The 12,724-nt window shown below is 59.9% G+C and overlaps 4 protein-coding genes across 4 annotated transcripts; 2 read left to right on the forward strand and 2 right to left on the reverse strand.

Moving 5' to 3' along the window:
- Positions 1-150: 150 nt before the first annotated feature.
- Positions 151-2,325, forward strand: J7T54_007497 (Rho-GTPase-activating protein-like protein; the record flags this gene model as incomplete). Its single annotated transcript, XM_051507963.1, has 3 exons — positions 151-417; positions 465-1,283; positions 1,330-2,325. The coding sequence occupies 3 exons, from the start codon at positions 151-153 to the stop codon at positions 2,323-2,325; spliced, it is 2,082 nt and encodes a 693-aa protein (XP_051360877.1).
- Positions 2,326-2,571: 246 nt separating this feature from the next.
- On the reverse strand, positions 2,572-7,125 carry J7T54_007498 (Mediator of RNA polymerase II transcription subunit-like protein; the record flags this gene model as incomplete). Its single annotated transcript, XM_051507964.1, has 1 exon — positions 2,572-7,125. The coding sequence occupies one exon, from the start codon at positions 7,123-7,125 to the stop codon at positions 2,572-2,574; it is 4,554 nt and encodes a 1,517-aa protein (XP_051360878.1).
- A 1,228-nt stretch (positions 7,126-8,353) lies between these two features.
- On the reverse strand, positions 8,354-9,160 carry J7T54_007499 (uncharacterized protein; the record flags this gene model as incomplete). The annotated part of the gene is made up of 1 exon (XM_051507965.1): positions 8,354-9,160. One exon carries the CDS (start codon positions 9,158-9,160, stop codon positions 8,354-8,356), a length of 807 nt encoding a protein of 268 aa, XP_051360879.1.
- A 1,258-nt stretch (positions 9,161-10,418) lies between these two features.
- J7T54_007500 (Serine/threonine-protein kinase-like protein) lies at positions 10,419-12,383 on the forward strand (the record flags this gene model as incomplete). The annotated part of the gene is made up of 1 exon (XM_051507966.1): positions 10,419-12,383. One exon carries the CDS (start codon positions 10,419-10,421, stop codon positions 12,381-12,383), a length of 1,965 nt encoding a protein of 654 aa, XP_051360880.1.
- Between the last annotated feature and the right edge of the window lie 341 nt (positions 12,384-12,724).

Consider the following 12,724-nt stretch of genomic DNA (forward strand, 5'->3'; position numbering starts at 1 on the left):
ACGCCAGACGATCTTTTTTCCATTGCCACATCACTCCCTGGCCACCCACCTGCTCATCAACCTCGAATTGCCTCGAACTCACAAAGAACTGCCCCGACTCACAGCTGGCCCGACTTCATAGAACTGCCCGACCACAGACCCGACCCCCCGATGGCCGACGACAGCCTCCCCCCCTCGCTCGACCTGCGCGACCCGGCTGGGAGCATCGACGCCTCGCGGACGACAGCGACCGCCGACTCGGAGACGAACGAGGGCGATGCGGGTGCGTCGCTTCACAGCCTGGCCGGACAGCCACCAGCGGCACCATCGGGCGCGCCCCGACCAGAGGTGCAGAAGCAGGTCGAGGGCGTCCTGTCCTCCGAGATTGGCATCGCGACGCTCCTGAACCGCCTCAAGCAGAGCATCGCGTCGGCCAAGGTAGGCCGTCTCTGACGCTCCATTGAACTTTCCACTAAGTGACACAGGAATTCGCCCTCTTCCTCAAGAAGCGCGCCGACCTCGAGGAGCACAATGCCGCCGGTCTCAAAAAGGTCTGCCGCGCCACCCAGGACAGCATCCGCCGCCCCGAGCACCGCACCGGCACCTTTTCCCAGGCCTACGAGGAAATGGTCTACATCCACGAGCGCATGGCCGAGAACGGCAGCCACTTTGCCGCCTCGCTCCAGCAGATGCACGACGACCTGGTCGACGCCGCCACGGCCGCCGAGCGCAGCCGCAAGACGTGGAAGACAAACGGCCTCGCCGCCGAGCAAAAGGTGGCCGACCTCGAGCAGGCCATGCGCAAGTGCCGGTCCAAGCTCGAAACCCTCGCCGAGGACTATGAGCGCGTCCGCACCGGCGAGAGCCGCCAGACGGGCAAGGTCCTCAACGCCTTCAAGAACAAGTCGGCCGCCGACCAGGAGATGGAGCTCAAGAAAAAGGTCGAGCACGCCGACCAGAACTACCGCCAGGCCGTCGAGACGTACCGCGGCGAGAAGCAGCTGCTCGAGACCACCACACGGCCCGACGCCGTCCACCAGATCCGCAACCACGTCCGCGAGCTCGACGCCGGCCTGGGCCTGCAGATGCAAAAGTTTGCCGCCTTTAACGAGAAGCTGCTCCTCAGCAACGGACTGAGCGTCAGTCCGCTACGAGGGCCCGGCGGCGACAGCCATCCGGCCTCGCGCAGCCTGCGGCACGCCGTCCTGTCCATTGACAATGAGAGGGACCTGGATGACTTCCTGGCGGGCCACCACGCGCGCGTCCCTGCACATGCAGGCGAGGTCAAGTACGAGCGGCACCCTGTAAGTCGACATCCTCCCCTCTGGGCAAATATCCTCTGACAAACAGACCCTCGAGCCCCCACCACACTTCCAAGGCGGCCCTCCTCCGCCCGCCCCCGTCGCCATCCCCCCGCCGTCCTCCTCCTCCTCAGCAGCAGCAGCAGCAGCAGCAACAGCAGCGCCTCCACCGCCTCCCATGGGCCAGAGCATGTCGCCAGGCGGCCACGAGCCTCCTCGACCCTTTGCCCAGCCGCCGCCGCACCAGCACCAGCACCAACGCAGCTTCAGCGGCCAGGACGCCCCTCAACTCGGTGCCCTGCCGTTCCAAGGCGGCAGCGGCGGTGCCGGCGTCGGGCAGCAGTCGCCTCCCTTCCACGCCCACGAGCGCCAGGGCAGCAGCAGCGCCGCCGCCGCCGGGGGCACGGGCACACCGACTCCGACCCCCTCGGCCGCCCTCAACCCCGTCTTCGGCGTCCACCTCGCACATCTCTACGAGCGCGACGGCGTGCCCGTCCCCGCCGTCGTCGAGCAGTGCATCCGCGCCGTCGACCTCTTTGGCCTCGGCACCGAGGGCATCTACCGCCAGTCCGGCTCCATGGCGCACATTCAGAAGCTGCGCGCCCTCTTTGACCGCGAGCGCCAGAACCCCGCCCTCAACTTCCAGGACCCGGACAACTTCTTCCACGACGTCAACAGCGTCACCGGCCTGCTCAAGCAATTCTTCCGCGACCTCCCCGACCCCGTCCTCACCGCCGACAACCATGACGGCCTCGTCGCCGCCGCCAAGCACGACGACGACACGCAGCGTCGCGACTCCATCCACGCCATCATCAACGCCCTCCCGGACCCCAACTACGCCACACTCCGCGCGCTGTGTCTGCACCTCCACCGCGTCGTCGAGAATGCACACGTCAACCGCATGAGCTCTCATAACCTCGCCCTCATCTTTGGGCCTACCCTCATGGGGACGGATCCCGCCAAGGCCATACAGGATGCTGGCTGGCAGATCAAGGTCGTCGACACGTTGCTACAGAACACGTACCAGATCTTTGATGAGGACTGATGGGACTGATGGGGACTGTATTTGTCTAGCGTCAACATGAATGGGAACATTGAAACGTAATACCTCATTTGCTCTATTCGTAGCAGGCCCCAGACGCCATGGCTAATGCGATACAATATGCCTCCCCGTGAATGAATACCACGCCCGCTCATAAGGATTTGGACTGAAACAAAAGAAAGTAAAACAAAACCAAGTACACAGCCCCTTCCTGTATGCAGTCGTACCCACTGACCACCCATCTTTCACTCACTGAATCTTGATCGACTCAAAGAGACACAAGTTCAGAGACGTGTCATTCTCCCCCACCAGCGGCGTCGACTCGCTCAGCATCTCCCATCGACGCATCACAAACGGCGTGAGCCGCTCCGGCACCGGCGGCCCGATCCCGTACATGGCGCCCATGGCACCCCGGTGTATGGCCCCCGTGCTCTGCGGCGTCGTCGGCTTCTCCCGGTGCGAGAGCACGAGGTTGTCCGACGCCGTGGGCCGCGGCGTGCTCAGGACGTAGTAGAGCCGCGGGTCGGACGATAGTGTGCTGCTGGCCGCGCACCCGGGCAGCAGCAGGAGGTGCCGGGCGCACTGGTGGCGGAGGTCGTCTGGCAGCGCGTCGACGAGCAAGAGGGCCACGTCAAAGACGTGTTGTGACAGAGCCGCCGCGAGGGGGCGCGCGTTGTCGAGCGCGAGCAGTAGACTGCCGAGGGCCACAACCGTGCGCGCCCGCGCCTCGTGATTTACAATCGGCACCCGGAGAGGTCCTGTGGTGGGCGGCGGCGTCACGACTGGTTCGGCCGCCGCTATGCCTTGGAGAGTGATCAGACGGAGCATCGCGGGCAGCCAGTGCGCAAGCGTGTCGCGGCGTAGGCTCTCGGTCTGCGGGTCCTTGCTGGCAATAATGTCGCACAGATCGCACAGCTTCTCGACCATGTTGTTGGTCAACTGGCCCGACTTGTGCCCCGTCTGCCCCGTCGTGATCGCTTCAATCACACCGAGTAGGTTCTCCGCCAGATGCACCTGGTCGTTCGTGCTGGTCTCGGAGGTTTTGAGCGACGGCAGCAGTCGTAGAAACCGCGTGTGCGCCAAGCTCTTGAGATGTTGAGAGATGTCATGGCTCAGGCAGGGAAGCATGCTGGTCCAGGTGATGTTGTTGGCCTCAATGGCGCGGTCCATGGCGTTGGCGAACAGGTCAAACCGCGACGGTGCCGGGTCCTCGCTCGCCACAGGTTGCGACTCGCCCTTGGACAGGTCGAACTCGAGCTTCAGCTGACAGAATGGCAGGGTGAGCTCAGAGGCGAGTCCGAGAATTTGGTCAAACGAGATTTGTGTGTTGCCGTGAGCACGGTCGGGCAGGAGGAGCTTGGTCGTCAGGTCGGATACCAAGGGTACTGCTTCGCCTGGGATGTTCTTGATGCACAGGGCCTCGCTCACCCCTGGTGAGTCTGCTACCACGAGCAAACTCAGCGCGTTGAGCATTTGCGTCTCCATATTCTTGTCGGCCAACGGCAGTGCTACTTTCGCATATCCTACACAGGCCGCGTACTCGGCCATGGCGTTGCGTATGAGCAAAAAAAGGGCCTTGCCATGCTCCGACTGGGCTGAAGCCTGGTGGATCTTGAATTGGTACGCCTCCTCGGCGCTGAGGACGGTCGACCTTGGCAACGCCAGCAGAAGCAGTTGAAGAAGTTCCTGGAGATAGGTCGCCGCGCCCGGCCCCTCCCCCTGACTCGATACACCGGCGGTCATCGGGGGCGAGGCATCGGCCGTCTGAAGAAGCGCGGTCAAAGGCACACAGCCCAGCACCACCAGAAGAGGCAGCAGCTCCGACAGGGGCCCGCGCGACGGAAGCGTCCGCACGTGGCTGATCCAGTCGGACATGAGCCTGTCAAAGTGCTGCGGATCGAATACGCGCATCTTGGTAAGTAAAGAGGCAAACGTCCGTCGCGTGTCGTCCTGCTTGTGCCATCCGCCCTCGAGCCGCGGCACAATGGTGCGGAACAGCCGATTCATCGTGGGCTGGTCAATCCTATTCCCGCTCGCCAGCAGTCGATCAATCTCGTCCGACAAATCGACCTCGCCAGACGTGGCCTGGGTTGCCATCATATTGTCCGACACGGGCGAGCACGCGTCAATGGCGTTGCTTCGGTCGCTCTGGAGAAGATCTTGGCGCAGCTGGCTCGCCAGTTCTGTTCGTCCCGGCAGACGCTGAGCGAGATGGCACACGGCCGCCAGCAACGGCCGCGGCACGACGCCTTGCTGCCCGTGTGCTCGCAAACGTTCCATGAGAACGGTGAAGCACTCGTTCGCAGAGGCCAGCGCCAAGAAGATGGTCATGTTGGCATTGACGGTGTTGGCGCACGCCGCAAGCAGCTCCGCATCGGTGGACTTGAGACACGACTTGACAACGTCGGACAGCACGGCATAGTCTTCGGTCGCCTCGAGGATCGCTCGCACCGTCGTGAACGTGGACACGGCGGCCGGGTGGCTCGACATGCTCATCTCGACCATGACGTCCCTCAGGTGTGCGCTGACGGCGCACTTGAGCGTCCGGCTGCTCGCGCGGATCTTGTTCGTCAACCTCTTCAAGGTCATCAACTTTCGGCTCGCGTCGCCGCCCACGGGCAACCCCAAGATCAGCCGCACGCAGCGCACCCCGATCGAAATGTCCTCTTCCTCGCCGGGGACCGTATGATTTTTGGCTTTCCGCAGCAAGTTGACCCGCTCCCTTCGGAGCTTGTCCGATACGCACGCCAGAGGCAGCTCGATGAGCAGGCGCGTGCCGCAGGGACTGGTCTGCGCGTCGAGGTCGGCATCACTGCGAACGCCGCCTCGGGCGATGAGCCACTGGAAATATTGAGAGACAGAAAACGACCGGTCTTTGATGAGCTCGGCCACGAGATGGTAAATGCCTTGCTTGCGGTGTTGATCCTCACTCTCGACTCGGTCGAGTATGTCGAGGAGTGGTGTCGTCATGTCAAAGTCTGCCTTTGGCAGCCAAGTTTTAAAGGTTTTGATGAGTGTGGTGGCGACGTAGTTCTTGCTCAGATGAGGTCGATGAACGGACGTCGCCCACTCCATTAGTGTCTTGAAGACCTGGGCCTTGTCGTCACTTGTCGCCCAGCATTTCGCCGCAAAGTCCGGGGCCGACACGTTGTGCAGTGTAGAATCAAGCAACTTGATCAGCCGCTGGCGACCGGCGGGCGGGTATGAGCTCCCGCAAATCATGAGTCGTGTATTGCGACTGTTGATGCTGCCCCAGACTCTCTGGAGATGCTCATCGTTGACGGGCAGGTAGGACTTCAGACTGTCCCTGTGTGTGGGCCAGAGCGTCGGTTGTACAAAGCTCTCGGGGGCCGTGCTCATCAGTTCGAGGAGCGTCGAGGAGATTTGGTGCGCTAGTTGCGCCATGACATCCTTGTCAGGGTCGGTTTCGATGGTGTGCGAATGGTGCAAAAAGGCGGCGACGAGACGTTGGCCAGACTTGCGCGCCCGGAGAAAATCGTCCCAGTGAATTCCGCAGATGAGCATCCACATGGGTAGCTTTCCGTGTCCGCTGCTCTCCAGCCCTTTGATCATCCACTCGAGGTAATGCTCACGGTCGACCAAGTGCTCCGAGTAGAGGCCGGTGGCCAGCCGGACGGCGTAGAGAGTCTTGGCTTTCCAGTCGTCGTCGCTGGCCGCCAGCATTGTGCACTCGAGGAACTGCTCCACGAAGATGGTCCAGTCTCTGATCCACTTGACCTCGTTCCCAATGACCAGCGCTCCGTTGACGCCCTTTCTCTTGAACGCTCTGATCTCGTTCGCGCCAACGCACTTGGCCAGCCACACGGCTCTCTCGGTCGGGACCTTTTTGTTCAAGCACTGGTCCAGAAGAGCTCGGCCCCTGATGCCGTGGGGGATCGTCCTACTGAGTCGGCGCAATGACGTCGCGGGGTTCGCGAGATCCTTTAGCCAGACCTCCCTCTTTGTGTCCGTCAAAGTGACCCGGGGAGGAGGTTTGAACGTGGATGGCGCCGTCACCTGGTCCCTCTGCCGGCGCTGGTTCAGCACCCCCATAAAGATGGTCGAGAGCGCGTTGAGCGAGGTCTTCTGACCCTTGATGGCCGTATAGATGGAGTTCTTCCCCGACGATGACTCGGTGGCACTGTATCGCTCGAACACGCCCTTGGCGATCGACTGGTGTGTCCACTCATCTTCGAGGTGTTTGCCTGTCCAAGGGAAGAAGTCGGCGCGCCCCGAGTACAGTCCCTTTCCAAAAAAATCCCCTCCTGCAATATGTGTATTTTTATTCGATGGGGTCGCTAGACGAGGGGCGTCGGGAGGCGTCGGTATAGCATATGGTTTCGGTCGACCATCCTTCTTGATGGATGGCGGTGGTGGTTGTGGTGGTTGTCGGGTATGAGATGTCTGCGCGGTATGCTGTTTTCGCTTCGGCATGGGTAACGGAGGGTTGTCTGTCTCCTGCTGCGACGCCCGTGACAGTGCCGGGCTATGAGCCATGTCGTGGCCGTCGAGGGTGGACAGCGCCCGTGCTGACGCAAGACTTTGGGGCGACTCGACCGCGACAGCAGCGCCCACTGCCTGCTCTGTCGTGAGCTCCAACCGCAGCCTGGAGCCGCCGCGTTTCGGTGTATTGGCGCCTTGCTGCATCACCTCGCTCGACTCGGCATCTCGACGTATCGGCGACGAAGGGTGCAGCATCGAGCGCGGCTGGGGCGTTGGGCGCTGGGAGCCAAGCGACGAGCTGCTCAACGTTCTTTGTTGAGGCTGCCGCTGCTGGGCCCCCAATGGTGTGCGGGAGGTCATGCTGTAGGCAGCAGATGAGGCGCCATTCCGAGGGTAGGGTGTCAGGCCGATAAGTGTGCTGGATAGTGCAAGACCACGCGACTGTGCGAGTCCAGTCGGATGGTGGTAACTTGGCGGTGGCGGAATCGGTCCCGAGTCAGTGCGCAGGCAGGGTAATTAGGGCGCGATGGTGGTGCTTGCCAGTCGTTGGTGAAGCCTGATTGCAGTGTCTTCAAGCTGTTGGTAAGGTGAGGTAACTCCCTTCGTAGTCGAAGACGCCTGGCTCCTGCCCTCAACGAATGGACCTCGCAGGCGTCACTGTGGGTGTTGAGGCAGTAATCAAGTCAAGTCAGTCGATCGCGGGATGGCCGCCCGCTAACCCGGGTTGGACAGGCAGGGGCTTTGGGGGTCCAAGACGCTAACGCACCTAGCCACGCCCCGACGACAAATTTACTTGACCAGCTCCGCCCATCGTGGCGAGCCGACGCTGGTGTCCGCGCTTGGCGCTTGCACTGTAGAATATTGTCATCCCCGGTTGACCAAGCATCGGCTACCTCATGGGCAGCGAGATAACGTCGCAGTCTCCAGTCAGATAGCTGCCTTTGATAGCTTTTAACTACCTTTTTAAGCAGGTGAATCAATGAAAGTATTGACTCCCTTACGACGCGTGCTCGAAACGCTGAAACGTGGCACTCGCTCTTCCCCCCATCTATTGGGACAATCGCTGACCTGAGGCCTCACCCACGCCCAGACGCCTCCCATATGACCCGAAGGTTCTCCGCGTTTGGCGCAACTCCACTGGCCCTCGGAGTTCGGTTTATTCATCACCATAGATAAAATCCAAATTGAAGCACGAGTCGTGATATTGCCTAATAAGTTGAACCTTATCCGCGTCCGTCATTCCGCCTATCGGCTAAACCATACCCAGAACGAAATGCCCCTTCTGGTTCAACGAGTTGGTGTGTGACAGCTGGCACGGTACGTCTATAGTGATGATAGACAGACAATACGGTGATCTGATGCCCAAGTACTTTATTATGCACCTCTCGTGACACGACAGCGAGGTGCTGCGGTGGATAACTAGGCATGCCAAGTGACGCGCCACCACATTGCTTTCCGGGTCCGCACCACGACAAGTTCAGGTATGCCACCTGGCCAAGCTAGCTGCCTCGAGAAGCGACCGTGGTACTACTACTGCAAGACTATGGACAGCATTGGGAGCATCCGTCCGGCTGGACGCTCATTCTGACTACAGCTCGTCGCTGGCACCGACGCTCCACTCGCTCCAGCCCTTCTCCTCACCAGGAAGCTTAATGCTGGACCACTCCTCCTGGGTGACATTATTCCATTGCTCCAGCGGAATAGGGCCAATGTAGGCTCTGTCGCCAAAGCCTCCCACCCAGTACACGTGCGTCACCACCAGTCTCGCCCAGGAGCTCTCGTGGATCGGGTTGCCGGGCAGCCACCACTTTGCGTCGCGGTGCTGGCCCGTGAAGCATGCAGCTAGGCGAACAGCCTCGACTGGCTCAGGGTTGATGGGCTCCAGATACCCCATCAGGGAGAAGCGAGGCAGGTTGGCGGCCGAGTAGGGCACCGGGTCGGGCGTCGCATTGGCGGCCTCGTTGTAGGACGCATCCCCGGACAGAAAGGCTGTGAGCCGCGAGAAAAAGGAGATGCGTCGGGCGGGAGGGTACGGTGGGATCCAGCGCATAGACAGGGAGATGTTGGAGCCAGCTTCCACATTCCTGAAACTGGTGGCGATCTTGATGGCTAGCAACGTAGGGTTGCCTTCTTCCTCGCAGTCGGCAACGTAATCCATCATTCCGATGGGGACGCCCGCCAGGTCATCCTCCCTTTTGGTAGGAAAAACGGTGGACAGCTCGCCTAGCTTTGAAAGACCAAGGATGCGGCGTCCCATGACGGCCGACTCGTAGCTGGTGGGAATCCGGTGGGCAGCAGCATGGGCGTCATTGTGGAACAGAGCCGACGGGTGGTGGGCGTCAGCCGTCACGGCAGCAAAGGCGCCAGCAAGGCTACCAAGGACGGACAGCTTCATGATGAAAGGCTTTGTGCTGGAAAGGCAGAACTGGAAATGGCAGCAATACCGGTTTTATGCTGTTTCCAGAGAGGCGGGTTACAAGGACGAGGAGGGGTCGAGGCTCCCGACAGCGACGCTCAGGTGATGTGGTCGTCGGCGTGACCACATGATTGCTGGGCAGTCACTCTGATCTACTGATTGATAAGATTAAGATTGGACCCTCAGCTCAGTGGCTGGCTGGCTGGGGTCAGTGACGCCTTGGCAGGCTTCAATTGGGCATTTTGAGGATGAAATTCAAGAAATCACGCAGTCCGAGGCTTTTTGGGTGGCAGATGTCAACTGAGTGGTCTGATGAGGCGGCGTATCTAGGCTTGGCCGCTAGAGCTTTACGGCTAGTAGTGTATGAGACGCCGTCATTACGTACCTTGTTGATTTTCTGTACTGAGTACGGAGTGGTCGAGCCATTTGATGTGAATGACGGGCCTGATAAGGTAAGTCTTCGACACAAAATGAAGCACATACTTTCTCGGAGCTCAACCCGCCAGACGTACCTGAGTATGCCGTGCCGACTGCATCAGATGGGGTAAGTGTAGGGTATGTCAAAAAGCATCTCGAAAGGAGTGAGTCCATTGTCGATGTCGAAGGCGTCGGACGTCGCTGGATCATTCATTCTTGACGACGAACCACGAGCACTGCGAATTACTGACGTTCTTGCGTGCTCTATGGCTGTCGATTGCGGCAAAAAATTTCAGTCTGTTCCCCTTGGAGACCAATGCAGCATTCCTAACCACATTGCTCGACCTTTGAGGCTTTCAGCTCGAAGCCCAAGGGCCCAAGCTAGCGCTGTCCCCTCGGCTTCCCCGAGACCTACGGTGAGGAATTTACTGAGAATGGAGCGCCGTGCAATCTGTGCTGGCACTGCCCTTTAACTTGACTCTGCGTCGCATTGGGAAAGCCAATAAAGCTAGGAGCGCTAACATTGCGATCTCGGTTTCAGATCGTGGAATGCATGCAGAGCGCTTGACCTCATCGGGCGATTTGTTTACTCCAGCTCGCCTGCCCCGCCTCTGACGCTGGCTGGACTTGCGCGCTCTGCTCGATTGCCAAAAGCAAGGTCCCATCCACCAATACATCCCGCCTCGACTGCATGCATCTGCATCTGCACCTTTACTCGCTTGCACTCGACAGTCATTCTAAATCAGTGCCTCTCTTCCAGCAGTATCCCTCCCCATCACTCGACCACGCCAATCTGGACGCGGGGTGACCGGGACGCGCCATGGCCAGCTTCATGTCCAACTTCTTCCCTGGCAAGGACAGGCCAACCGCCACGTCTGCCCGACCAGGCACGCCCAATCGACCCAACAGCTTTGTCGAGCCCACGAGCACGCCTCAGGGCAGCCCCAGCAAGAAGACCGTCCCGCCAGGTGCCCACGATCTCTCCACAACCTTTGACCATGCGATGAACCTCAAGGCCAGCGCCATCGAGGCGCCAGTCAAGCTCACCCGACCGCAGAGCGTCGTAACAACACCTCTTTCGGTGGGTCAGAGCAAAGCACAGCCTTTGGATGAGAACAGCATCAACGTCGACGAGAGTGTCATCCACAATGGCCCCTCGCCGGGCAGTCCCCTCAAGCAAGGTCAGGAGAACACGCCGCCCACTACACGCGCGCCTGTGCAGCACAGCCACGCGGCCCTGTCGCGCCAGCAACACTACGAGCCACGCGAGCGGGCCGTAGCCACCAAGAGATTCAATACCTCAAGAGGTCTCACGGCGGAGGAGCGCGAGATCCTCCAGAAACCAGGCGTCAAGCGCATGGTCAACGTGACGCAGCTCTACTTTCTCGACTACTACTTCGACCTCCTCACCTACGTTGGCGGGCGCCAGAACCGCCTCAATGCCTTCAAGGAAGAATACCCACCGCCACCCGAGACGAACGAAGCCGACTTCAATCAGGTGTGGAGGCAATACACGGGCCGCGAACGAGCCAACCTGCGCAAGAGGCGCGTCCGCCTCCGCCAAGGCGATTTTCAGATCCTCACCCAGGTCGGCCAGGGCGGCTACGGCCAGGTGTTCCTGGCACAGAAAAAGGACACGCGCGAGGTGTGTGCCCTCAAGGTCATGAGCAAGAAGCTGCTCTTCAAGCTCGACGAGGTCCGCCACGTTCTGACGGAGCGCGACATTCTCACCACGGCCCAGAGCGACTGGCTGGTCCGGCTGCTGTACTCTTTCCAGGACGACAGGAGTATCTATCTTGCCATGGAATACGTGCCTGGCGGCGACTTTCGTACTCTGCTTAACAACACAGGCGTGCTATCCAACCGCCACGCCCGCTTTTACATCGCCGAGATGTTCTGCTGCGTCAATGCGCTGCATGAACTGGGCTACATCCATCGTGACCTGAAGCCGGAGAATTTCTTGGTTGATTCCACCGGCCACGTCAAACTGACCGACTTTGGCCTGGCGGCCGGTGTGCTCGCCCCCTCCAAGATCGAGTCGATGCGCGTCAAGCTGGAGGAAGCCTCCGAGACCTCTGTCCCCTTTGGCAAGCCCATGGCGCAGCGAACGGTCGCGGAGCGCCGTGAGAGCTACCGCAACATGCGCGACAATGACGTGAACTATGCCAAGTCCATTGTGGGCTCGCCCGACTACATGGCACCGGAAGTCCTTAGAGGGGAGGAGTACGATTACACGGTCGACTACTGGAGTCTGGGTTGCATGTTGTTCGAAGCGCTCACGGGCTTCCCGCCCTTTGCGGGCGCCTCGCCCGACGAGACATGGCGCAACTTGAAGCATTGGAAGGACGTGCTCAAGCGTCCCGTCTGGGAGGATCCCAACTACTTCCTCAGCAACCGCACCTGGAACTTTATCACAACCGCCATCAACTCCCGCCGGCATCGCTTCAGCAATATCCAGGACATTTACAACCATCCGTACTTTGCCGAGGTGGACTGGAAGACCTTGCGTCAGACGCGCGCGCCGTTTGTGCCCGAGCTGGACTCGGAGACAGACGCGGGTTACTTTGACGACTTTTCCAACGAGGCTGATATGGCCAAGTACAAGGAGGTGCATGACAAGCAGCAGGCCCTCGAGACCATGGCCGATCGCGAGGAGGAGATGAGCAAGAGTCTCTTTGTCGGCTTCACGTTCCGCCATCGCAAGCCGGCCACGGAAGATGGAGGCAGCCCGCGCAAAAGGATCCCCACCCTCCAGGAGGAGGACACATTTGGCACGATGCTGTGAGATCGTCGCTTTTGATTTCGTCGGACGGGATGGATAAATACATATGCGTGGCTTGGAGTTTTAGAGTAATGGTAGCAGAACATGGGCAGGCAGGATTGTGATAGGAGTTTTGATAGGCTAATGCAACGATTATGATTGAGATTTCCAGTCCTTGGCATTTGATATTCGATAGATACTTGGTAGGTAATTGTGACAGGTATCTAGATCGAAACGCCGTTCGCGAACAGACAAAACACCGCCCAAGAAATCTAAACGCTGATCCATCCCGGTGTCCAAAAAAATAAAGAACAGACTTGTCGTGCAAGAGGTATAATTTGTCGTCATCGTCGTCGTCAGTCCAC

This window comes from Emericellopsis cladophorae (genome assembly GCF_022114955.1).
Source record: "Emericellopsis cladophorae strain MUM 19.33 chromosome Unknown NODE_38_length_223118_cov_118_926449, whole genome shotgun sequence".
NCBI lineage: Eukaryota > Fungi > Ascomycota > Sordariomycetes > Hypocreales > Bionectriaceae > Emericellopsis > Emericellopsis cladophorae.